General features: G+C 38.9%; 1 protein-coding gene across 2 annotated transcripts; it reads left to right on the top strand.

Moving 5' to 3' along the window:
- The first annotated feature begins 1,194 nt into the window (after positions 1–1,194).
- On the top strand, positions 1,195–26,948 carry jakmip2 (janus kinase and microtubule interacting protein 2). 2 transcript variants are annotated; one of them, XM_085421078.1, is made up of 24 exons: positions 1,195–1,330; positions 12,476–12,723; positions 14,415–14,669; positions 14,817–15,059; positions 16,303–16,512; positions 16,924–17,022; positions 17,173–17,319; positions 17,427–17,567; positions 19,141–19,197; positions 19,497–19,619; positions 19,855–19,983; positions 20,626–20,709; positions 20,831–20,893; positions 20,985–21,083; positions 22,116–22,217; positions 22,347–22,400; positions 22,484–22,549; positions 22,638–22,706; positions 23,226–23,303; positions 23,513–23,563; positions 23,989–24,141; positions 24,268–24,333; positions 24,649–24,725; positions 26,469–26,606. In XM_085421078.1, exons 2-23 carry the CDS (start codon positions 12,595–12,597, stop codon positions 24,697–24,699), a joined length of 2,469 nt encoding a protein of 822 aa, XP_085277204.1. In that variant the 5' UTR covers positions 1,195–1,330; positions 12,476–12,594; the 3' UTR covers positions 24,700–24,725; positions 26,469–26,606. The 2 variants fall into 2 exon arrangements, with proteins under 2 accessions (XP_085277204.1, XP_085277203.1); XM_085421077.1 differs by lacking the exon at positions 24,649–24,725 and having other exon boundaries at positions 26,469–26,948.
- The last annotated feature ends 832 nt before the right edge of the window (positions 26,949–27,780 follow it).

Here is a 27,780-nt window from a genome sequence, read left to right as displayed (position 1 = left end):
ACAAAGGCAGAAAGATGACACTGAAGCACCCCAACTGTGAACTTTTGCAAAATGTCAGTTCATTTAATTCAGTTTTATTTATATAGTGACAAGTAAAACCAGCTGTCACCTCAACTGTTACCTTTTTATATAATAGGTTAAAGATCCCAATATGTTAGAGAGAAACCCTAAATATCAGTCAATACAGATGTTGAAGCACTTGGTGACAGTGGGAAGGAAAAACTCCCTTTTAACAGGAAGAAATCAAGAAGTAGATTCAGGGAGGGGTAGCCATTTGGCATGCTGGGTTGGGGATGAGGGGGAAAAGAACAGAGCAGAGGGAGACTGGAGAAAGGACAAACTATAAAAAAAAGAGTTAAAAAATATTCACTAAGTGAAAAACAGATGAACGAAGAAGAAACTCTAAGCCCCCAGCAGTCTAAGTCTACGACAGCATAACTTAGGGACGATTCAGTGTCACTGGATCCAAACCCTAACTATAATCTTTATCAAAAAGGAAAGTTTTAAGCCTTATCTTAAAAGTAAAGGAGGTGTCTGTGTCCTGAATCCAAACTGCAAGCTGATTTCACCGAAGACGGGCCTGAAAGCTGAAGGCTCTGCTGCAAACTCAACACTGAGAAACTATAGGAACCACAAGTAAGTCAGCAGTCTGAGAGCAAAGAACTTAGAACAATAAGGTACTATGAGGTTTTTAAAATATAATGATGTGTGATTATTCAAGACCTGGTAACTGAAGAGAAGGATATTAAATTAAACTTTGGTTCTGCACATTTGTTTAATATGCAAACTGAACATCAAAAATGTCTCAAAGTTTAATTAGAGTGTTCCTGGAGGTCAAGGTAATGCCATCTAGACTGGTTAGACACCATGCTTCTAAGATTTTTAGGGCTGAGTGCAATAACCTCCGTTTTGACTGAGTTTAGAAGCAGAAAATTAGAAGTCATACAGATATTTGTGTGTTTAAGACGTGCATGTAATTTAACTAAGCGTTGTATGTCATCTGGCAAATACGGGAAAACAAACTACTGGGGGAAAAAATTAAAGGCAAAGAAAAGCTGCAGGTTTTGTACAGCAGTGCTGTTGCACTGGTGGACTGCAGCGGTACTGGAGCCGGCTGGGCTGAAAATCAGTGAGCTCATTCTGGCTACGCTGACAGGAGGGCGGGGCTCCCAGCATCATCACCACCGGCCATCACTTCATTGTACGGGGCTGCTGCTGATGCAGAGATCATAGCAGGCGATTGTGTTTCTCTTAGTTAGTAACGGAAGCATGCCATGGATGTGGTTTCTCACCCGTTACGTCTTCACATTGGATGGGAATCTGTTGTGAGGTAAGGCGATGAAATCTGTCGGCAGTGTGGCTGCTGTAGTTGAGGTTTATCACCGTCTGAACTGGGAGTTCCTGAGACTAGCGGGCCTGTTGGCTTGACTCACATTGATCAGCCCAGAAGCGAAGCGAGAGATATAAACTGGTTTTGTTTTTTTAATCTCACCTCTACTGGAGCGAGGAGAGGCCACCATCGCGTTCTGTGGCATAAAACCCTAAAGCGTGTCTTATTTAGCCGGCAGCAGAGCTCTAGCCTGCCTGTCGGAAGTGGCAGAGCTCGGCCTACACCAGCAAACCCTTTAAAGATGACGAGGATGGAGCCTGAGTCCGGATTTTCCTCGCCATGCAGAGCCGGATGCTCACGCTACATCGAGCATATTTCGAGCTTTTCGTAGCCGTGATTGTTGTGCTGTGTGGATCCCAGGTGGTGTTGCTTGTGCCTCTTGGTAAAGACAGATAAGCATCCTTTTCTATAATTATTAGGCACGTGTGGTTTTTCTGGACGTGAGTTCTGTTTTTTCCCTTCTTCTTCTGCTTGACAGATCGTTACACATTGCTGGCCGCGTCGTAAAAGGAAAGGATGCTGCAGTGATGCTGCAAGAGGATGCTAGTCCACAGTGGGTTGGCAAGGCCTCCAGATTGAGGCTCAGAGTCTGTAGCCTACAACTGCCTCGGGGTGTTACACTGGCCTGATTTAACAGACATCACCCCAGCTGGGAAGGTGTTTGTCACAGTATTGTTTCATGGCCAGGGCAGATGCAGGCTAATAACTGACCACAAGCTAATTGTTTATAGATTGCTTTATAAATGCAAGAGTCATCCAATACAAAACACCAATAGCAAAATGTGGCAAAAGGAGATGGCAAAAACACGAAAAAAATGAGATAAGACCTTTTTTTCTTTGGTTGGGCCTGTGGGCTTATTACTAATAATAATGCTTTATAAATATGTTAAATATGTTGCTGTTGTCAGAACCAGCTGAGCAGAGGTGAGGAAGTTATATATATCCCTGTATCATTAAGTCTAGAATCCTATTTTCAGTTCTTATCCATGCATCATCAAGGATTACTTTGGGTATAAAGAGGAATTTCTCGTCCTGAACAACTACAAAAGCTTGCAGCTTTAACATAACAGTCAATGCTAATGCCATACTATAATTGCAAGCCATCACTACATATTACAGCCATATTGTAGATGTTATAATGTCTGTGGACATTTAGCCAGGTATACAGGAAAAATTACAAATTAAAATTTGCAATAACAACAATGCAAACCACCATCTCTGTTTTCTGTTTCAACAAATGTATTTTTCAATTTGTTAATCTTGCAAGATACACCTTATTTCCTACTCTTATTAATAAACTATTGTTTTAGAATTATATTTACTTTTTCAACTTTAATTTGTTTAAATATGAATTATTAAATAAAAAAAATGAAAAGAAAACCAAGTATTTTAAACATGGAGCAGATGTACACCATAGTCATTTAGATCCATTTCCTGCACTATTTCCAGCATTAGCAGAGCTCTGCTTATACACAGGGTTGGTATTTTGACCTCAGGCAAATGGATTAGAAAGCATCTTTTGGTCAGGACTGAAATGTAATCCGAAAACAAGAAGAACAGTTCTTCTTCACTTCAGCCAAAGTGATGGCACGTTGAACCAGGTTATGTCACAGCTCTATACCAGACTGATTAAACTTAGTTTGCCCCTCGATGTTGGGGCAATACTGGCATTGGTCTGGCTAACTTTTACTGAGAGGGTTGCATAATGGGGATTAACTAAATCAAAAATAGTCCTGAAATGCAAGATTGTGTTTGCTGAAAAAAGAACATGACAGAAAGATAAAGCTGAAAGTGACAGTTGGTTGAGCAGTCACAAACACGTGGACATAACAGTGCTAAAGAGATCAGTCTGTGCGTCTAGGTCTGGTATTAGGGAGGAGGTTGGATTTCTGCTTCACATCTGGAACACGAACTGCCAACAGTGTTCAGTCTGTGTTTACAAAATCATATTACACATATCATATCATATCTGTGAGCCTTAAGTGATAACTGTTAGGTGGATTGTGACATTTATGAATCATATTGAATGACTGAACATACAGTAGGGTATTTATCCCTGTGTGCTTTGAATTTGGCAGAGAATTATGTATACAAGAAACACATTGTACCTGCATGTAGACATGGTCCAGACAGTTGAATTATCAGATTCACAGTTCTCTGAACCAGAAGTTAGAGAGGAGAATGGCCAGACAGAGCTAATAACAAAGGCAACTATAGCTCAAATAAACACTTGTTGCAGCCAAGGTATGCAGAAGAGCATTTCTGAACATGTAATACCTTGGACCTTGAAGCAGATGGGTTGTGGGTGCAGAAGACCACACCAGGTGCTGCTTCTGTCAGCTAAGAACAGCAAACTGAGGCTACAACCCATATGTGCTCATCAAAATTGGACCATAGAAGATTGGAAATAACGTTGCCTGGTCAGATCAGTCTCGATTCCTGCTGCAACTGTCGAATGTTTGAATTTGATGTAAACAAAATAAAAGCATGCATCCATTCATCCTCAACAGTTCAGGTTGCTGCTAGTGGTGTGACGCTAATGGGATATTTTCTGCATGAAACTGTGATCCAATCTGGTACTAGCAATGTGTACCTAAAAAGTGGCTGGCATGTATGTTTTCAGTTTTGCACTACTAGTGTTCATAGTAAAGCAGTGTAAAAATCCACATCAATAGGTGGAAGGCTTGGTGGTGGCACATATTAAACAAAAGACTTCCAACCATGTGACTGTTTGGACAGGGTTAGGGAAAAAATGCTTGGCTAGGCTTTGAGAAAATCCCGATATGGGGAAAATGAACCTTTTCAGAATGTTATCCACAGAATTCTAGCATCTGTAAAAAGCTTAAAGCTTACTTAAAAAAAGCTTACTGTAAAAGGTATAGTCCTACAAGTAGTGCTGACGCCTGTTTTCTGAAAAAGATAAGGTGTTTTACATGCCCTTACCACAAGAGTAAGTTTACATATAAAGGGGTTATTTCAGTCATCTTCAAGCTTGACCACTGTTTACCACATACTGTATAAATAAATGTTTGCAGAAATCAGTAGGGTCCCGTTTTGGAGCAAAGATTGTATGTAATCTCTTTATGATACATAAAATCAATGGCAGTGAATTAGCTGCCATTGATTTAAATGCATTTGGCAAAACTGTAACACACACTGCTATATGCAGAATCAGCATGTAGTCCAGGTTAACATTAAATCACTAGCAATTGTTCAAACAATGCAAAAATGCGTCCTTGTGACCATCAATCATTTCTGTGTTTTAACTCTATTTTCAGTCACACTGAAGCTGCGGCTCGTATTTCTAATGCTCCCTCTGATAGTCTGCTGGAAAATCCAGCGCTAACAACCAAATTTAATGTCTGAGGAGTCAAAAGTGGGTCATGGTGCCAGTGTGCTTCGTGTCGTAGTATTTAATGCACACAAGCTCACATTGATACACCAACACCATGATACATGCACATACACTCATTCAGAGTGCAAAGAGAAAATCAGTTCTTTTTCATTCTTAGCTATTTTCTTCATATTAAAAAAATCAGTTACTGTGAGCATGGATGGTTTTAGTTAAGACTTACCAATCATATCTCCCAGTCATCACAGTACTATTACTACAAAACGTGTTCCACTTACATGGTTTTGTTTTTAGTGTGTTTGACCAGTGGTTGTTGAAGCCTAACTTAGGGACATTTTATAATGTGAATGATGCCATCACACTTTAAAACTCCTAGGTCATTGTCCAGCTGTGCAGTTCCTTAGAGCTTTTTCACATTTTAGCTCTCTGTTCTGTGTATTCTAATGTATTTTGTAGTGTATTGACTTCATGGCTTAGTCGTGACACTCTAATGAACTCTGTTTGAAGCTTCTGACCCCTACTATCATTGAAAAGCTCAGATAAGGTTGTTGTTCTGCTTGCTCAGCAACAAATTGCATTAACATTTAGATCAACACATTGTTTCTCAGTATTGGATTAGAAATTGGACAGTTACAATATTATTATTTTAGGTGATCTAAAATCTGCCTCGAAATGAATACCAGAAGTCTTTAAGATGTCACATTTACCATACAGCTTCAAAAGGCAGTAGCAGTCACTCAGTACAGCTGTGACTTTTTCCTGTTTTACATGCATTTCTTAGTGAAGCTTCAAGCTCACCTGGAACTTTTTTAGGACTGAATAGCCGACAAAAATATCAACTAACTCGAAACCATAGTTAAGCACTTAGACACTAGAGATGTAGATTTTTTTTCTCTCTCAGGAATTGATGAAAATTATACCAAAAGGAAAGTGGATTTTGGGCTAATAGTTATTAATGGCATTCTGGCACCTTCAGTTAAAGAGCAACTAAACCTGATAGGGGGATTTATGCATAATACAGTAAAAGGAGTTTTTCTTCAGTGAGGTAATAAAAAAATAAAAAATAAAAAAGCAAATATCACCAAACACAAAAACATGTTTTAATGTAGCTTGCCACAGCGTGTCTGCTAGGTAGACGTACAGTCGGTTTATTTTTCAGGGAGTGGAAAAAGAAATCCATTACATTACAACATCTGTGACATTTTCAGGGATGGAGAAAGATGTAAGAAAGTGAGGAAAGGCAAGAAAGATAAGAGATTTTTCAAAGGTAGAAACTGCAAGGACATTTGAAAAACTGGAATTTTAAAGCTTCTTGTAATGTCCTAATTGATTCTGTAGTGTTTGGATCGAAACATAATGTTGCAAATTTCTTTTTTTTATACTGTGAAAGTCATTCCAAACAAAGTGAAGTATAAGAACTTTGTGTTTTTCAGAGGGTGTCGTTTAGAGCAGGCTGAAGTCACTAGCTTGAAAGACTGCGGTGAAGTTTCCAGTAATGCACCACTATATGCTGGATGCAGAGTGGCTGTGGTGTTCATGTTCAGTGTTAGGTTACATCTAGGATTGCAGACATCACTTTAAATTTAAGGTGATGACACTGATTAGATTCACTTGCCAAATCCTTCCTTTTGCACTAGCTTTATGCTGTCTAGGTGTTGGAAAGCAGCCACGGTAGCTCGTGTAACCTTGCTTATTTGTTTGAATTCAGTTGACTAAATCCACAAAGAGCAGAGAATCTGGTCAGCCGATGACAGCCTGTACATAACAAATCTCACAAGGAAAATTACTGTGACTTATTTCTAGGTGGTTCTTTTCCCCATACACTGCTACACACAATCTTTTCACGCCTGCCAAATCTCACTTTACCCTCTGCTTGTCAGGTGTACAGTAGTACCATGACACAAAATAATTGCTTTTGCTATCTGTCTGTGAGACAAAATATTTTGGTAAGTTGGATTTCTAATTGATATTATGCATTTATGTTTATTACCGGTATATCAACAATATTTAAGACCCTGTTAAAAACTTCAAAATAATCAACTGACAATAAATAAATAAATGTCCATCTTTGTTCAAGTGCAATTAAACAATTGTTGAATTAGAATTATGGACCATTTAATTGTTGGAGAAATTGCTGTTGAGTATTTTTTTTTTAATTTTTATACTTGGTTGGCATCTCTTTGCCTGTCATCTCCACATAACTCAAGTCGATTGCTTACCATGCAGTACTGACCTATAAAGATATCCTTGTATACGGTATAAACACTGGGAACATAGACAGCAGTCCAAGAAACATGTTTTAAATATCAGCACTGAATTGAAGGTGAACGTGATTGGTCACAAATGCATAAAATAGTGGTCTTTGTGGATTAAAGAGGTATGGTCACCACATATATTTGATCTCATAGCATTAGCATCCTGGTTTGCTCACATGAGCTATACATTTTAGAGATAATGGTTAAATCTCTATAGTTAAAAATGTATTATTCAAGTGATGCTGCTGTGATGGATGCTTGATCTTCTTGATCTGCTGAGTGCTCACTAGTTCTTAGAGGAATACTGTCAACAGAGTTTGAAAGATTTGGTTCCCTAAACCCTTCTTGGCATGAAAGATGCATTTTCATTAACTTGTCTTAGTCTGTGAGTCCATAAAGTGTTACCCAGTTATGTCATTTCTTATCCAAGAGGCTGCTGTAGCTGTCGGGTTTCTTACAGTTAGTTTCGACGGCTACCAGGAAGCTTGTATAAGGTACTGATACTCTAAGATTTTCTTTTATATAGTTTCTTAGTCTTGTGTGATGTTGATTGCTAATATTGTTGTAAAGATTTTGAGTGATTGTGTTGTGTGAAGTATGTTGAGTGTATATTGCACTTTTTAAAAATATAGCAAGTTGTCATTTTTTGCAGTATTAGGGTTGAAATTTGTCTCTTTACAAAAGAGTCTTGTGTTGTCTTAGCATCCTTTATTGTTTTATTTATTTCCTCATTTGAATCTATTTAAACTTTTTATGCAAATGAAACATGAATAATTTGCTAAATGGCTTGTAACCAGTCAGCTTTGTCCAAATATAAGATATAGGTTTAGAGTTTAGTGTTCTAGTGAGCTACAGTTTTTATGATGATGATCCCCAATCACAGCATTATAATTTTATCATAATATAATACTAAAATATATCTGAGAGATGCCTCTCAGACTAGCTTAAATTGTCCATTACCTGCCATTTAGCAGCTTCCAAAAAATTCCTTACTTTATATGCAAGGCTTCCCGCTATAAAACCCCATGTTTAAATATTAAACTGGCTCTCATTGGAAAAGAGGACAGTGCTGAGTAAGAATATTACTTGGCTGTTCCTGAGGGAAATATAGATCACAAATGACAGCTCTGAAGGATTTTTTTGCTATTTGTTAACAAGCAAGGAAATATGAATCACAATCCTTCCCTAAAAATCTTGTTGAGAGTCACCAAAGATGCCTGATACTGAAAGTGAAAACTAGAATTAGAAGCCTGTAAGGTTAAAAAGTGGGTACTTGTGTTGCACTGAGCAGTGGGACCTATAATGCCTCTGTGTGGGTGAATAATGTTAATTTGGCTAGCCAACAGATCATTTCCCTGCTGGGGAACGTAACTGCAATCAAATTGACTTAGGCTTATCGCAAATACATATCTAGCCTACTCCTCCAGAACAGTATCTGGCTTCTGTGGATGGTTTGTAGGTTAATACAGTATTAGTAGTCATGGTGAGGCGGTTGGCTTTGCATGATGATGGTCTAGTCAGTTTAACCAAAATGAAATAAGATGACTTGTCAATGAATTATCAGCATTACTATTATTAGAGTTTTCATATATGGGTATTGCACTCATGCCACAAAGGAGAGTGTTGTACATTGTATAACAACATTATGAATATCAAAGAAACAGGAAGTGTTCCTGTAAATGTAGAGTACCTCAACTGCCTTAGTATTTTCCATATTATAAAAACTTGTGTACAATACACCAATGTAAACTTATATCAAATGTATATTTTCCAGTCAACATTTGCTTTTTCTGTGTTCAAAAACACACGCGATGGGTGAAGAAACAACCCGGTTTGCCTTCAAAACAACATGAAAACTACATAAATCCTCCAAAAAGTGTTTTTCACATCACTTGTGGCTCTGGAAAAATTGTTATAGGGACTTGTTAATATGGCCAAATATTTAATTATTTCATAATAGTCGATCTAATTAATTAAATATTAAGAAAACAAATATATATATATACAATTGAATTGGCAGGAAAAATATCTGTTGAAATATTTCATGTTTAAGGGTGCAAATCTGGCTATACTTTCACATCATACTTAGAAATCTACTGAAGATGCAAACTCGAGTAAGCTCAAGTTTCCTCTGCAAACATTTTCAAATTCGTTCATAGATTACAGACAGTGGTGTTAAAATGGTAATGTACATGACATAACTGTCCTGCACTCTTATTGCAAATCATTTTTGAAGTTGCTACTTGTTGCTACTTCATTAGTGTTACTTTGGACAGCCTCCTGAAGTGATGCTTAATAACGTCAGCAGTACTTCTGAAAAGCCGCACTGTAAACTAACTGCAAAATAAGGAGCCCGTGTGGACTAAACGTGATGATTACTTCATCTCTAATCTGCATCGTCAAATCTGTTAAGCAATGTTATGTCATTCCACTTCAGATTATGAGGGACGTAGTCCAGTTCCTTGTGAGTCATTGTGACAATGCACAGTCTTTTTCACTTTCATATGAACATTTTGTGGGTAGTGTATTAGAGGAAAACAGTCTGCACGTCTCTACAAATGTGTTAAAACAGTGACCTTGTAACAATGTTTCCAAAGAGTTTAGAAACAGTTTAATCTATAAACCTTTGGTTGAATCTGCATAGAACAGGCAAAGTCACGAATAGCTGATAGTCATATTTATATGTATATATATGCCATTTAAGAAGAATTTTAGCAGCACAGCCATTACAAGAGCCTAGTAATGGCTAACCTTCATCATCCAAATCATCAAGGGACTATCTATTTCTGTGTTCTTCATAAGGTATTAAAAGTAAAGTTAAAAATTTCAGCAGAATACATTTTTATGACTAATATTAAATACAACATGTGTGTTGTACACACAGTCACACGCAATACATCATACTCTGTTTTTCATAATTAACATATTTCATGTTAGCATATGCATAATACATTAAAAAAGGCACCAAACCTGTAATCTTTAGACTGCAACTCCAGATGGTAATTTGAGTATTTATTATTTATCTATTATTTTTTTTAGACAGATTGGTCAAGGTAAAGCCTATATTTACCTTCTTGTGTAATTAATTTGATTGCCATAAGAACAATGTCTGTTTTAATCAGTAAAGCAACATATATATGAGCTAAAAGCTGTCCTTTTGGCTCATGAGTTTGCCATTTATTTTTCTCTACCACTGAGCAAGACATTGAAGCCTTACTGTACATCTTACACGCAGATGCAGTAAGTGCGGTAGGCCTGCATTACCATCTTTAGGTGACCTTAGCTTCTTGAGGTGACTGTTGTTGTGATTTGGTCCTATATAAATAATATTGAAATGAACTGAGCATTATTTTACCCCGGACTAGTGTGTGAATGTGTGAAAATAGACTGGGTTCAGTAAACTGATAGGACAAGTCTCTCATAGTCTTATTTTAGCCCAAATGTCCTATATTTGCTGCACAAGTCTATCTGTGGCTTTTAGCAGGTCGTTGGCTTTCAGATGACCTCAGGCTGTGCACAAACAGAAGTCAGATTGTGGGGCAGGAAGGATTACCACTGACTCGGCATATCCAGACAACCATCTGTTCCAAAACCACTTTGGTTTGATAATAAGCCAATATGATCAGGACAATTTCACTTCCTACTTGCTTGTTCAGGTTTTATTTACACCGCAAAATTTCTCAAATGAAAATCTCTTGCCACAGAAATTGTCATTATTGGCTTCTTTCTGTCTAGGCAAAGCTTCTTGTGACACACTGGATCTGTATGACCTTAGGGATTTACCATAACATCATGCATGTGTAGGTCATCATACTGATAGTAAAAAATTATGAGGATGTTTCTATTGTGTGCATTGTGTTTACTGCTTTTTTGTTATGTTAATGAGTGACTATAATTTCTTGCGTGACTATAATTAGGCATGTAACAGTTGTGGTCAAACAAGAAATCGAATGCACATGAAAGAAGCTGACCGAGCAACAGTCACAAAGAACTACAGTTCTAAAAGGTTTTATGTAACTTTTTTATGGACATGCGGAATTTACAGGCATAAAAAAATATTGAATATAACAGATTCTATAAGGCTGAGAACAAAATACTTTTAGGAAGTGGCATCAAACTGCTTTATGCCACAAAGTGAGGAAAAAAAACAGGGACCAACTCTGGCTTTCCTTTCACAGGTCCCAGTTAATGGACGGGACAAGGTGTCTCACATGGTTTTGAAAGCAAAAAGGCAGGGGCTCCTGAGATAAATCTGTATAAGTGCAGAGGAAACTGCTCACAGGAGGTTTCAAACAAATAAATCAGAAAGTAACCGATGTTGCCGTTCAAGTTAATATTGTCATAATTATGAGCTTTTCCATTTAGGTAAGCCAAGTGCAAAATTCCATAAACATGAGGCTAATATTAGCCTAATCCCTAACCTTAAATGGGTTGCTGGGAGATCTGAATATTAACAAATTAGAACTAAATTCTTCAAAAAACCCTTATCTCCATTTTTTATGCCATGCTAGCAGTGTGGCTTTGAAGGATTACCATTTTAATTCCACAACTTCTCAACTGCATGTGGCCAAACTGCAAGAAAGCTGGTCTCCCCAAGGGGAGTCCTAATGAATTTAGTAGGTCCATGACTTTTTGGGTAACTGTTACTCAGAAAGTAGAGGTTGACCACTAATTACTACGCTGGTAGTTTTAAAACTGTATCAGTGGTGTCTGCATGTTGAACAGATAACATATATATACAGATAGATAGATACGGTAAAAAGTCCCAAGTGGTCAATCATACTTGAAAAGCCCAACAAAACTGTAGTGTATTTATATTTTTTACCATTTATACTGACGTTTAATAATTGGAGCATGTTGTCTTTTCTACCAAACTAAGGTAGTGCATGTTTTCATTTTGAGCCTGTTAACTGGCATGAACATTTAGCCCAAATATGCACTATTCCCAAGTTTGTTACTGTATTTTTCAGTTACATATTTCAGATTACATTAGATAAGATTAGACTTCATTCATCATTTTTATATAATTACCTAAAAATGAAATAGCCTTCGTTAGCCAACAAGCTGGTGGTGGAAATTGGTTTGAGGAGCTTAGCGTTAGGGCTAGGTTTTAGCTAGGTTATAGCCTAGCATTAACACCTCCACCCTTGTCTCTCTTCCATGTGCTCTTGCGATGTTAACAATGCATGGTTGTCCTAATCCTGGGTGAGACCAGTGTTTTTTATCTGGGCTTATACAGTGTAGCAGGACAAGCTTGCTAAAACACTGTATTTCCCCTAATCGGTGATTCCTACAGTGGTTTCATACCTTTTGGTTTGCTTGTCTGAAGTCTGACGGGGCAAAACATCAGTTTTGTTGCTATGTTTCCAGGAATTTATTATTTCAAAGTACAAGAATCTTAATCATACTCTGTTTAAAGTAAATCTGGACTTGCTTTGTCTAACTCTGTCACTCTTTTGTCTCTCCTCCTACCCCAAGCCCTTGTGTCTAATAGGAGAATGAGGAAGAGGAGGAACTGGAAACCTTGGGAGCACCTCGGAACGCTTATATGAAGTCTCAATGAAAGCATTAGAACAGCCTCTCTAGTTCTTGAATCAATGGCTAAGAAAGGGCGTACGAAGGGCGAGAAGCCCGAAGCCCTTATTTCTGCCTTACAGGCAGCTAATGAAGATCTCAGGTCCAAGTTGACTGACATTCAGATAGAGCTGCACCAAGAAAAATGCAAGGTACTGTACTACATCTCATATACATATATATATATCTGGACTATTATCTCTTGGACCACTTTCTGTGTAAATACAGTATTTTTAAAACCTTAATAAAGTTTAAATGTTAAAATGTTCAGAACCATCACTGACAGCTTGAGAAATTTTTATAGTATGTACACTGAACAAAAATATAAACGCAACACTTTTGTTTTTGCTCCCATTCCCCATGGGATGGACGTAGAGACCTAAAATTCATTCCAGATACACAATATAACCATCCCTCCCAAACAGTGGTCACAAATCAGTCCAAATGTGTGGTAGTGGGCACATCTGCCATATTGAGATAATCCATCCCACCTCACAGGTGTGCCACATCAGGATGCTGATCTGACATCATGAGTAGTGCACAGGTGTACCTCAGACTGCCCACAGCAAAAGGCCACCCTGGAATGTGCAGTTTTTTGCGCTATTGGGGGTCTGGGGACCCAGAACCGGTCAGTATCTGGTGTGACCACCATTTGCCTCATGCAGTGCAACACATCGTCGCATGGAGTCTATCAGATTGTCAATTGTGGCCTGTGGAATGTTGGTCCACTCCACTTCAATGGCTGTGCGAGGTTGTTGGATATTCGTGGGAACTGGTACACGCTGTCGTATACGCCGGTCAAGCACATCCCGAACATGCTCAATGGGTGACATGTCCGGTGAGTATGCTGGCCATGCAAGAACTGGGACATTCTCAGCTGCCATCTGCCCTGAACAATGTGAACCATGATTCATCCGTGAAGCGCACACCTCTCCAACGTGCCAGACGCCATCGAATGTGAGCATTTGCCCACACAAGTCTGTTACGGCGACGAGCTAGAGTCAGGTCAAGACCCCGATGAGGACGACGGGCATGCAGTTGAGCGTCCCTGAGACGGTTTCTGACAGTTTGTGCAGAAATTGTTTGGTTGTGCAAACCAATTGTTCCAGCAGCTGTCTGGGTGGCTGGTCTCAGACGATCTTGGAGGTGAACCTGCTGGATGTGGAGGTCCTGGGCTGGTGTGGTTACACGAGGTCTGAGGTTGTGAGGCCGGTTGGATGTGCTGCCATATTCTCTGAAACGCCTGTGGAGACGGCTTATGGTTGAGAAATGAACATTCAATGCACGGGCGACAGATCTGGTTGACATTCCTGCTGTCAGCATGCCAATTGCACGCTCCCTCATTGCTTGTGGCATCTGTGGCATTTTGCTGTGAGACAAAACTGCACATTCCAGGGTGGCCTTTTGTTGTGGGCAGTCTGAGGTACACCTGTGCACTACTCATGATGTCAGATCAGCATCCTGATGTGGCACACCTGTGAGGTGGGATGGATTATCTCAATATAGCAGATGTGCCCACTACCACACATTTGGACTGATTTGTGACCACTGTTTGGGAGGGATGGTTATATTGTGTATCTGGAATGAATTTTAGGTCTCTACGTCCATCCCATGGGGAATGGGAGCAGTAACAAAGGTGTTGCATTTATATTTTTGTTGAGTGTATATATATATATCTGGACTATTATCTCTTGGACCACTTTCTGTGTAAATACAGTATTTTTAAAACCTTAATAAAGTTTAAATGTTAAAATGTTCAGAACCATCACTGACAGCTTGAGAAATTTTTATAGTATGTATTTATGAAAAATAACCAAACCCTTCCTTCCGTGTTCCTCTAAAGGTGAGCAAACTGGAGCGAGACAAGGTGCAAGAAGTGAAGCGGGTGCGAGAGCAGGAGCAGCACCGTCATACTGCCATGCTAACAGAGCAGCGGGCAAAGTGGCATGAGGAAAAGCAAAAGGAGCTCCAGGCTCTCAGGGAAAACCTGACACGGCAGCACGAGCAAGAACTGGCCCGCCATGCTAAAATCAAAGACCAGGAAAACCAGAGGCTGAAAGCAGCACTGAATGCCATGCGTGATGGCAGTGGAGAGAAGGTGAGTTTAAAGATGTCCGTTAAACAGATTTTAAGATTTTCATTCCACCCTACACTTACTTGTGTTTCAGAAAAATGTAAAAAGAATAAATAAATAAAACTCTTATCAACCTAGTCAACCTTTTTCTTTCTGCCTTCACTTTTTCAGGTACGCACAGCACTGACTCTTGAAGCCAAGGAGGACGCACGTCGTTTCTTTGACCAGGAGAGAGTTAAACTCCTGCAAGAGATAGCAGAGCTGAAGTCTACTAAAAAGCAGACTGACGAGGCTCTCAGCAACATGATCCAGGCTGACAAGATGAAGGCTGGGGACCTGCGGGTGGAGCACCAGCAGCACCAGGAGCAGATCTCTAAGATCAAATGGGACTGTGAGAAAGACATCCGCAGACTGGTATGAACAGTCACTGCAAATAAACACCATAAAACTAGAAACAGGTTTCACATGTATCTTCAACATATGAATAATGAGCATGTCAAAATTTCTGCGTCCATGAATCTGTGACCTTAGGACTCATAAATAACTACACATAAAAAATGTTAGGGAAATCTATTTATGTTTTATGTGTTTGAAAGAAAAAAAAACAGATTTTTAAATCACCAAAAATAAGTGTTGGTATACTCTTTAAAATCTTTTATTGTTTGAGCTTTAGTAGACACAACTCTATAATGGATTCACTCTCTCACGAGACTTCGAGAAGTATTCAAAGAATTTTAACAGGAATCATTACTTGAATAGTTTCTCTAGCTAGCCTGTGTCTACAACAGAGTATACAGTAGTCCGCACTTTAGTGCGAGTTGCATAGAGAAGAATGGGGTAGATTTCTATCTAATTAAATGAGCTACATTTGTGTTTAATGCAACCTATGTAAGAACAAAAGAGCAGCAGGGAAAACATTTTCATTTGTAACCTGCATAACGTAGAAACCTGGTGCTGAGAGAGTTTAATTATGGACACATCTAATGCTGCAAATTTCCTTCCAAATTGCTATCAAGGCAGTCTTTGTAATTTATCGGTCAGTCGAAATGCCTAAAATTAGCTTTTATTTAGCCAATAAAAAAAACAACAACAACATGATATTAAAATATCTGCATAAAATCTTTTCACACCTTTAAAACAAGCTTTAAAAATACTGATCAAGCCCTGAAAATAACAAAATAATTGCAAAATAATTTGTGGAATACATCCTTTAAGTGATAGGTTGCACGACAATGCCAGATGTAGCAAACATAATACAAATTAAACGTCATATATTCAATTTTATATTACATTTATGTCATTTTAAAATTTAATCAGAAGGCTCAATAAACACTGCACTTTCAAAAAAATTTCTCATAATTGCTTCATGTTTCAAGCATAACATGGTTAGGGTCAACTATTTATGGGTCTGTTGTTCCTCTCTACTTGTGTAAGTCGGTCTGGTTTCTTTACAGTTGTTTGTTAGTTTTTTAGAAATACATTAAAAGAAAATACAAACAAAAATCATATTAAACTTTCTGTTCTAACATTTAAAACCCTAATTCTGATCATAATGTCATAAAGAGTGATGGGAACAATTCGGATAGCATCGGAAATAAAACGCCTTCCTTTCAGCCATTACTTAATGATTTTTCCATTTCCTTCTCCCACACCATAGGTGGACGAAATCAAAGGTAAGGACCGCACCATTTTCGCTCTGGAAAAAGAACTGGAATCGACATCGGGTTACTTACAGAAGCTGCAGCTTCAGAAGGATGCCCTGGATGAACAGTTATTCCTTGTTAAGGAGGCTGAGTGTGGCCTGGGAAGCCCGAAAAGAGAAATCCCAGGCAGAGCTGGAGATGGTGCGGAGCACTGTGGCAGCCCAGTAAGTAGAGAAACCATCGAGAAGCAGCTCAGGGAATTAAAACAAATAATATTAAACTGCTAATTTAAAAGAAACTGTCTTACTTCTTGAATTCACTTCAATACTTTTGCTGAAGCACTTGAGTGCACTTGGTTTAGATTGTTTTAAAAGTCTAATAGTCAAAATGGAAACCATGTCATGTACACACTCAGGCATTTCTGTAAGTGCCAAACTATAAAAGACTATAAGAGAGGGGCGGTCCGCACATGAATCAGCTCCAAGCTATAATTTAATTTTAATCAGTGCAAAACAAAACCACTACAAGACAGGATGGACTGTTCTGTTTTGCAGTCCATTACATCACGTATTCTTCACACTTCCCTTGTGACTTGATTGGTCAAATGATAAAGGATTGCATTTTGTTTGTTTCAGGACATGAGGAGAAACCAGAGGCGTATGGCTGAACTCAATGCGACTATACGCAAGCTGGAGGACCGCAACTCGCTGCTGGGGGATGAGAGGAATGAACTGGTACGATGAAATTCAAGAAACTTAATTCATTTTTAATGTTTCTGCTTTTCCTTGAAAGTTCCCAGCTGCTGTTTCGTTGTCATCTCTTTTCTTACGGGTCTTCCTTAATCACCATTTAAATTAAATTTATGATTTTTTTCCCCTCACTAGCTGAAACGTGTTCGAGAGTCAGAGAAGCAGTGTAAGCCCCTGCTGGACAAGAACAAGCTGCTGAGTAAGAGGAATGACGATTTGACCCAGACGATCCAGAAGCTGGAGGAGAAGCTGAAGAGCCTGATGAAAGAAAACCTTGAGATGGTCTGCACAAAGTATCAGTAGCCTCATTCTGTATATACGCACGCTGACTTACACTTGAATAGTGTGATCTCAGTGGACACTTCTCTGTGTTTTTTGTGGATCTGCAGAAGGAGAGGATAAACTCTCATCCTCCACTGAAGAAGCTAAAGTCTCTCAATGACCTGGACCAAGCCCATGATGACCAGGAAATAGCCTTTCTCAAGCTTCAAGTCTTGGAGCAGCAAAGCATGATTGATGAACTGACAAGAGTATGTTTCTTATAGTGTTTCAGTAATTTATCAAGTAAGCCATGTTGTTGCCGTGATGCTCTGACATTTTGACACAGTCCTGATACAACACTGAATCTTTCTGCTTAGGTCAGATAGATTCAGATGAAAAGGAAGTAATTTCAGAGGATAATGAGCTATTATGACATCATGGTCAAGATGACCCACAGTAGGGACCTGCTCCAAACAGGACATAGTTTGCTGAAAATTGGTGTAATGCTTGTTAATCTTGTGAAAATGTATTGCCATGACTATCCTTACTAGAAAACTAGAAAATCAAGCACAGTATAGAGCATATCCCAGTTTATATGTTTGGGTTTGATAAATATGACCCATAGCAGGAATTTCAGATGAGTTTTTTGTCTACAATCATCCATTTTGATGGTATTTCAATCACACATATTCTAAAACCACATATGTGTTGTTTACATCTGTAGTACACTACTTTGCAAAAGTCTCGAGCCACCCATCATTTTGTCTTCAGGAATAGTTCTCCAGGCTTTTTGAAGGACACCCCAAATCTCTTATGGATTTGGCTGCCTTTTGTTGCTTCACCTGTTAAAATGATGCCACACTGCTGGAGTAATGTTGAGGTCCGGACTCTGGGGAAGCCAACATTTCTATCTAAATGTGCTTTTACTGCACTGGTAGTGTGTTTGGGATCGTCATCATGCTGAAAATAAAATGAAGCTCTTGCCAGTCTGAGCCTTTCCAGGTGGTATTGTGTGGTAAATAAAAATATGGATGATACTTTTCAAGTTATATAATTCCACCAATTTTTAATCAAAATTGATGGAATTTCTCTTTCCCTTCCTTAAGAAGGAAACAGCTGCTACTCCACTGAGACCGTCTCTGATGAGGCTTGATGGATCAACTGAAGGACTAGCTGGATCTCAGATCCGGTGTCAGGTCTTTGATGGATCTGTTTCTCAAAGGTCATGACTTTCACATATTGTTGCAGGAACCTTTTTAGCCCTGCCACTTCTTCTTTTGTCCTTCACTTGTTCAGCTGCCTAATTTCTTTCAAGGATACACGGTCAGTACACCATGCGAGATATGTTAGGTTTTTTGCTAATAGCTCTTTGAGAATCACCTTGAAACATATCAAACTGTGTTATCGTCATCATTTTTTATTATATCCAACTAAAGAAATGCACCACTGGTTTGTCTATTGAGTTAGGTGCCTTTTTTATGCTTGGATGATTCTTAGGTCAGTGTTACATGTTTAAACAAACAAACAAAATGTTTCTCTGAAAATAATTAGTACTGGACTGAAATTAAGTTAAAAACCAGTGTGTAAACATTCACAGATATTCAGAAAGCCTGGAGAACTATTGCTCTAGACCACTTTTTGTTTCCTTGGAAACAAATATAAAGAATTGAGGGGTGGCTCATGACTTTTGCACACCTATAGCATTTTTGCTATGGGGTAGCTCTTGTAATTTTGCTGCTTCTATAAATTTGATCATGTAACCTAAAGAAAGAAAATCAAAGAAAGTAACTGTGTCTTTAGTCGTATTGTTAAAGTGTGTTGTTCATCTGTCTGATTTTCCAGGACCGAGAAAAACTCCTAAGAAAGAAACGGCATAAAAGAAGTTCAAGGCCAATAAAGGTAGGATAAATTCAATTTGTTAATGGCTGCTTAATTTAAAGTGTGTGTAGAAAGTGTGCATTAAAAAACAGTATGGAAGTCAGTCCTGTTTGAGCGGATTGTTTCAATAAGAGTGTAAACTGTAGTTAAACAAATGAGTGCAAGGAGAAACTCGACCTGTTAATAATGCAAGAAACAAAACTAAAAATTGACAGTATTTAACACAAAACATGGCTTTTTGTTAAATGTGAAGCACCAAAAGGAAAAAAAAGTGTATTGATTGCTCTATCGTGAAAGATTTTGGTATTTATTTTCTGCAGAGGCATATCGTGGTTGATACTTTCTTTGGGTATGATGAAGAGTCTATGGACTCAGAGACATCCTCAGTGGCTTCATTTCGAATGGACAGAACTCCTGCTACTCCTGAGGAAGACCTGGATGATGTATGAGCTTATATTTATCATATCCAAAAGATAGTCTAGCATTAATCTCAGTAATCTCATTTATATTCACATCAGGGCCTTCAATTGTGTTTTTACTTTTTAAACTTCTGCTATCAACATCAAATTTGTTCAGTCATACCAGCTGGGTAATGTTAGCTCATCAGATGTATCAGTATAATGATGCTGTCTCCTAGAATCATAACCTTTGATCTTTTTCCTGTGTGTATCAATCAAGAGTCTAGCCAACGAGGAGTCAGAGCTACGTTTCCGTCAGCTCACCAGGGAATACCAGGCCTTACAGCGAGCTTACGCCCTGCTGCAGGAACAGAAAGGAGGCCTACTGGATGCTGAAATCGAAGCTAAGGTACATGTATAAAGATTAATTAACTAGTTACTGCTCAGTCTGGAAACCTCTGATCTGGTCTGAAACTGTAAAGTTACAATCCCCCAAAAATTCTAATGTCCCCCCGAGGATTATTTAAGTTGGAGGTACAACACGGTTCATTCAAGGTTACGTCTGTCTGCCTTAGCAGTGAGAAATTCAGTTATTGAGAATTTTATTACCACTAGTCTGAAGTATTCATCTAAACACACGATTTATAAAATCATTTTTTGACATTTTTTCTATCGTATGAGGCTGTAAAAGAGTCATTTTGAGCGTGGCCACATCATGTGGATGTCAGACGTACTTTTTAATTAGTTCAGCTGCCGTCATTGATTGGGTAATGTCCCATGCTTGACCAGGACACAAAACATTCTTTTAGACTTTTCAGTCGTTCTCTTTTAATGTCTGCATATAGCGACATTATGTACGTCGTATGTTGGGTTGAAATGCTGCAAAAAACCCTCAAAAAACCAAAACAACATTTGTGAGAGTTTTAGGTGTGGCTTAAACAGATCCCATTATAGAGCCTGAGTGCAGTCAGAAGTGAATGTCAGACAAAAATTAAAATCTTGCAAGATTTGTAAAAAATTCTAATGAATATCTGTTTTGCTCCTGGTTCAGGCTCACGAACAGCTCCAAGCAGAGGTTCTCAGGTATAAAGCCAAGATAGAGGACTTGGAGAAGGAACTAACCCTGAAGGGACAGGTAGGATGCGTAAACACACGTATGAATGAAGGTGTTTGCATGTGTGCATGAAGGGATTGGAAAAAATAACCATATTTGTTTAATAAATATATGAAATGATGTGTACCTTTCCACTAATCAGGACTCCAAATGGGTTGAAGAGAAGCAGCTGTTCCTAAGAAGGAATCAGGAGTTGTTAGAAAAGGTTGGACTCACATTTTTTTCGATAATCAGTGAACAATGAAATAGTGGAAATGAAAACAGACACATTCATTCTGATCCTTTGTGGCACCCAGGTGGAAAAGTTGGAGTCAGACTGTAATCGGCTGCAGCAGGAGCTTCAAGACTCCAAAGATCAAAATGAACTGTTAGAGTTTAGGATACTGGAGCTAGAGGTACGTCACAAAGGGTTTTCTACCAAGTAAGATAAGGGTTGTCTGTGCGCCTAATAATCAGGTGAGCCTAAATAACTTGTGTGTTTTTTACTGAGTTAAAAACGTTTTGCTTTCCCAAGAGCTGAGAAAAAGTGATTTTAGTGTAATTATTACACAAACAACACTCTGGTGATTAAAGCAGCCACATTGGTTTTACATTTCATAGATTTTATTAAAGTGAATTAAACCACAGTGAAATATTTCATGGCAAATCAGGAGAGACTGTAGCCACTTTACAGGGGAAAAGAAGCGGTGTCCGAAATTATCGAATTTTTTCTGAAGGCTGGGGATTATATCGTTTCGTAAAAGTACAAGGTAAACTTTGAGTTGAACACAGTGAGGTTTTAAAAGAACAACACAACACAATCCCTGCTTTAACTCGAGGACTGTGGAGAAGAGCAGAATCGTTGTTTAACAGGGTGCATGCCTCGTGTCTTGGAATGGCTCCAAGAGTCTCTGATTTCCAAGCTCGATAACCAGCTGACAGCAGTTTCTGTGTTCTGGCTTTGCTCTGGTGCAGTGACTGACAGCACCTTACCAAGGCTTTAACTGCCACCTAGTGAACACAGAGGAAAAGTTCTTGCTCGGACGTGCCGTGCACATTCACCTGATTTCACCTCTGGCAACATCAAAGTGATTCAGCCTCGGTTTAAACTAAAAACCTCCAGCGCTGCTGTCAGGTTTGGCATGTCACTAGTCAGATGACAGCGTTTGCAATGAACTTGTGAACCAAGTTAGAAACTTTGTAGCTGAACAAAGACAGTGCTGCGTACTAAAACTCAAGCATGCAAAGAGAAACTGATAGGGACTGATATAATCCATCATTAGAACTCCGGGTAAGACTGTCACTCGTCCTGTTTTTTTCTCTCCTGATTTAAATATTAATTTTAGGCTCCTATGATAGAGATTATGTTATAATGCTGTTATAATTCATAGGAGGCTTGCAGAAGACTTTTTGCATAATAAAAAGTGGGTTTCTTTTTGCTGTTTTAGGAGCGCGAGAGGAGGTCTCCTCCATTCAACCATTTGAGAATGCATCCTTTCTCTGAGGGAGTCAGTGCACTGCAGATCTACTGTATGAAGGAAGGAGTTAAGGTGCGCAGTGAGACGGGCTGATGCTTTATCATAGTTTATCGTTAAGTAGCTAAAAACAGCAAAGATTAAATATTAAAGGAATTTATATGTATTTACACCCTAATCAGTTTTATTGTCTTCTTTCCACAGGATGTATGCATACCAGATCTCATCAAACTGCTGGATATCCTCGGAGACAACGGGGTAAATTCATACGGAACTTAACATTTCATTTTCCGTCGCTAAAACATTTACATTATTAAGGTTTAAATGTCTTTTTTGTGCAGAACTTAAGGAATGAGGAGCAAGTGGCTATTATTCAGGCTAGCACTGTTTTGTCACTTGCGGAAAAGGTAAGGCTGGAAGCTACATTGTGTTTAAATTAACATCAGATTGTTCTGTTGTTTAATAAATCATATTTTGTTGCTTGTTATTTTCCAGTGGATTCAACAGATTGAGGGGACAGAGGCAGCACTGCACCAGAAGATGATGGACCTGGAAATAGAGATGGTGGGACACAACAAGGGGCAGACTTTGTTTCATGATTATCATTTGTGATATGACTGATTCTTCTGCTTAACCTTCTGCCTTTAAGACATTTAATTAACATTCCTTGGATAAAGTCACATCATACCCAAAGAGTCTCCATAACCAGTATTTGAAGCACCATGTGCCTGCTGCACATTAAGTTCTAGACTTGCACCGTGACACTTTAACAGGGAGGCGTTAAATGTTACTTAGTGGCACTGGGCTCAGTTAAAAAAAAAAAAAAAAGAATAGATAGGAAAGGAAAGAAGAGAAATAATGACGATGGTTTATTGAATATTCCACGTTGTACCCAGATCCTTCCTGTAAGTTATGACTAGTAAACCGAACAAACAAAAAATCTGTCATTGATGTTGGGTTTTCTTCACAGATCCATATCCTATAGTTTCAAACAGTTAAACCACATGTTAGGAAGTGGTTTAAGTTTATGTTATCACTTCTTTCTCTGCTAAACACTGGTCCTAATATGCTCCATGTGTACAGGAGATGTTTTGCAAACAGAAAGGATATCTGGAAGAGGAGCTGGACTACAGAAAACAGGCCCTGGATCAGGCATACATGGTGGGTGTGTTTTTTGTCTCTTGTACATCTGGGGCTGAGAAAACAGTGCCTCGTTTTATTTGGGGTCTAAATTTCAGTTCCCAAGGTGACACATAATCTTATGATTAGAATCATGACAGTATTGTTAGGCGTGTAGCCGTTTGAAGAAAAGTGAATAAGTTCTTACAAACTTAACTAACAACACTTTTCTACATTGCTTCTCTTCACAGCAAATCCAGGAGTTGGAAGCAACCTTATACAACGCCCTGCAGCAAGACAAGGTCTTTGATTTGCCATCATGCATTTATGCATTGCCGTACAGCCATACATTTTTACCAAAAAAAAAGGCTAAAGAAAACAAAAACAGTTGTAGCTTTGTTGAGTCTCACCCATCTTTTGAAATGTCACCACAGTCATCTGATACAGTGGGTGAGGTTTATCTAATTAAGATAAGAAATGCCAAATTCCTCCCAAATAATTTGGATCATCGAAGCTGTTGGCACAGCTAGTTCTTGGTAAACGAATGACTGGTGTGAGATTATTAACAGAGATAAAGAAACAGAAAAGGCTTCTACAAGCCCTCAAGGATTCTTATGATTTGATAAAGCCTCAGCTGATAAAGAGCAGTAACACTGGAGGTGTAAGGAGTCTTTCAGATCAATCACAATCCAGTATTTGTGCTTCACGCCTGTCTTCTTTTCACCAGGTGATAAAGTACGGCGAGCCTCTGGATGAGCTTCAGAGGGACGAGCTGCGGACGGCGGTGGAGAAGCTGAGGAGGCAGATGCTGAGGAAGAGTCGAGAGTACGACTGCCAGATCCTCCAGGAGAGGATGGAACTTCTGCACCAGGCCCATCAGGTCTGTTGCTGTCTGTAAATGTGGCTGCTGATGATACAGTAGAGCTTTGCGTGGAAGTAGGTTTGTAGGTCACATGCTTTATACTGGTATTGTTATTATTTTTTTCCCCTCTCTAAATAATTGCAGAGAATTCGTGATCTTGAAGATAAGACAGAAATCCAGAGGAGGCAGATTAAAGACCTGGAGGAAAAGGTAGGATGTGTTTGATGGCCTAATGTGAAAACAATTGGATGCAGAAATATCTCATTTCTCATGATCAGCAGCTTGGCTTTACACTCATAAAGGAACGCTAATTGAATTTTGATAGTTTAGAAGAAAAGATAAAAAGGGAATCAGTCTCAAATCATGTGATAGTCATAAATATGATTTCATAATTCACAATGAGCTACGCCCGCTGCACAGTGAACCTCTGTTCCTGTCCCTTCTGTGACTAACATGTCTCAAGTGTTCCTCTAATTCTCTTCTTCTCTTCCTTTGTCCCTCCTTCATCTTTCTTTCTTCCTATAGTTTCTGTTTCTGTTCTTGTTCTTTTCTCTTGCCTTTATCCTTTGGCCTTGAAGTCTTTGGCGTGTCCTGTAGCAGAGGTGAGTCCTGTTGGGCTTTCGGTAGAAAATTCAAATCACTGCCATCCCTCTTTTTGACCTTGGTTAAATATTTTACTGAGGAAAGCCATAAACCTCAAACAGTTTTACAAATTGACCACTGGGTGGCTCTGTGTCTTTCAGAATCAAGAAAAGATTTGACCCTGGTCTGCACACTCTCCCACCTTCCTTCATCTGTCATTACTTTTTCTTTGTACTCTCATCATCTTTCCACCTATGCAGTTTTGTTACAGTTTCGTGATATTTTTTTTCCATGTTTTCTGTGTTTCGCTCCATGTTTACATTCTATTTTTACCGTCTTGGTAGCAGATACCATGAGCACCTTTCTATCCATTATATATTTCTTCATTGTCAACTCTTTGGTTATTACCATTGTTTATACCTGCATTGCAGAAACCCTTTGAGGTTTGTGAAATTGTTCTAGATGATTGTTTTTCACCCAGCAATTTGTGTTTTTATAGACTAAAACTAAAGTTACCAAATAATTTATTATGGCTGATGTAAAAACAATATATGGAGAAAAAAATTCATGTTCCCATCTAGCTGAAGATAACAAGTCCAGTGTTCACTAACCTTTTTGCTCTGGTTTGTTCTCTGCTGCTCAGCTGTTTGTGCGTGGAAGGTTAGAAATTTTACAGGTGGTTTACAAGAGGTGTAAAAGCAAGCAAAAGCACTTTGACTGGAAAGAATACTGGGAAGAACACTCAATGGCTGCTTTATTAGGCACACCTCTTCAATCACTCATTAACACAAGTGACTTATCTTAAACCCGATTCTTTGATCCCCATGATAGAACAGAGAAAACCCGACTCAGGAGTGGTCAAAACATTTATAATTCTTTATTCAATCATCTTCTGGAAGAGAGAGCCCTGCACAGCCCAAAACCAGCTGCAGAATCTCTAACATTAGAAGCTAAAAATGTGTCTCATATAGGTGTTATTTTGGTACTTTACACGTCACACATAGTTTAGATACAAACAACTCCTTATATGTTACTAGTTCCAATCCCATGGCAGCAACTTATTGCATTTAGGTTTGTAGACATGTTCAAGACGGCACGCTGACGATCAAATCAAGCATCAGCATGCTGAAAAAAGGTGATTTAAGGGACTTCGAAGCAACAGAAGACCACACTAGATGCCACTATTGTCAGCTAAGAACAGGAAACTGAGGCTACATCTTGCACGTTCTCAGCAAACGTAGACAGTAGAAGATTGCCTGATCTGATGAGACTCGATTTCTGCTGCAACATTTGGATGTCCGGGTCAAAATTTGGCGTAAACAACTTGAAACCATACCATGCTGCGTTATATCAACAGTACAGGCTGCTGCTGTTTGATGTAATGATGAGGGGGATATTTTCTTGACACTCTTTCTGATTTGTAGTACGAACTGAGGATTGTTTCAACACAACAGTCTCCCTAAATATCGCTGCTTACCATATCCATCCTTTTATGACCACAGTGCAGCTCTAGAAACGCATACCTAATAAAGTGGCCAGTGAGTTTAGTCGTAGACTGTAAAGCAAAAACAAATAGTAGTAAAATTCTAATATTCTCATGAGTGACAGCTGAGTACAGAGATTATAATCTTTTGACATAGGGGCTACTCTACTGCTACTGACTGAGCATACCGATATCTAAAGATGATAAAAATGTGCCACATGCTGCACGTTTTGTGTGTTCTAATCTAATCTTTCATGACTTCTCTCTCTCTTTCTCTCAGGTGGTATGTCAGCTTGGGGATCTTGTTTGTGACTGCAGTGTTATTTATTTTCTGGACAAGTGTGAAACGGTGTGTGTAGCAGTGGCTGCTCGTGTCATAACATCAGTGACTGCTGTCGGTATAGCTGGATGTATTGTGTGCTGGTCGGATCACACTTCAGATTTATTATTATTATTATTATTATTATTATTATTATTATTATTATTAATATTGTTTTTTAACCGGGTGAGGTTGGTTCTCATCCTGCTGCCCAGGATGATATTTTTAGGACATTAAATATCTCTCCAAGCAGCTGAGAATACAGACTGCAAGGAATGGCAGGCAATTGGGAAAACAGATATAGTGCATTCAGACATGTACACACACACACACACACACACACACACACACACACACACACACACACACACACACACACACACACACACATAAATAGTTTTCAGACACACATGCATTTACAGACATATGCAGTTGCAAACACATGCTTTGACAATTTAAAAACCAAAGCCTGGGATATGTTCTCTCTGCCATGCAGGGTAATAATATATCACTGACCAACATTTAGCCCCAGTGGGAATATAAACAGACAGAGAGCTCATAAACAACAAGGAAAACAAACCACAGGCCGCTCTTCTTTTCCCCCCTCTGTTTTTTTGGCGTTCAAACCTGAAAAGAAGTTCTTGAATGCAACCACCCGGTGAACTGAAGCGAGCCAACTCAGGGCCTTACGCACGCAGAGGCCATTTAAACAGTGCTGGTCTCAGGTCAGATTATAACAAGGAACTTTCGGGACCTGGTTTCTTCAACCAACTGCCCTGACATTGCTGTTCAGAGAATGGTGCTTACACACTGCTTGCACTCTCCAGAGGTCACGTCTGCAAAAGGACACAGCTACACTGCAGAAGCTGGTGTGTACAGACACTAATGGGAGATACGGGACACTCAGGTTGACATGTCTTCACTGGACACACATAACAGACTCGAGTGAAGGAAGGTGAAAATAGATTTTGGGAGAAATGCCACACTTGGATCCACTCAGCTCCACTCAGCCTGGATCTGTACAGGAGAACATACGGATTGTCAAACTGCATCTTCATTTTTTCTCAAAAGCCAGCAGACTGTAAAAGCTTTACCCCCTGGTTGTCTTTTTTTCCCCTCCTTTCTGTTTTTCTTTTACAGCTCCTACCACTGACAGCCCAAGAGAAAACATCCCCATTCTGTATTGTAATATATACATTGTTAATATGTACATGTGTCTGAATAATTTCATGTAGTCTCCCCTTTTTTCTGTGAATAGTGGAAACTTTTGTTT

This window comes from Rhamphochromis longiceps, linkage group LG10 (assembly GCF_057381845.1).
Source record: "Rhamphochromis longiceps isolate RC_006_pf linkage group LG10, R_longiceps_female_GT1.1, whole genome shotgun sequence".
In the NCBI taxonomy this organism is placed as follows: Eukaryota; Metazoa; Chordata; class Actinopteri; order Cichliformes; family Cichlidae; genus Rhamphochromis; species Rhamphochromis longiceps.
This window is presented reverse-complemented; position numbering and strand designations above follow the sequence as displayed.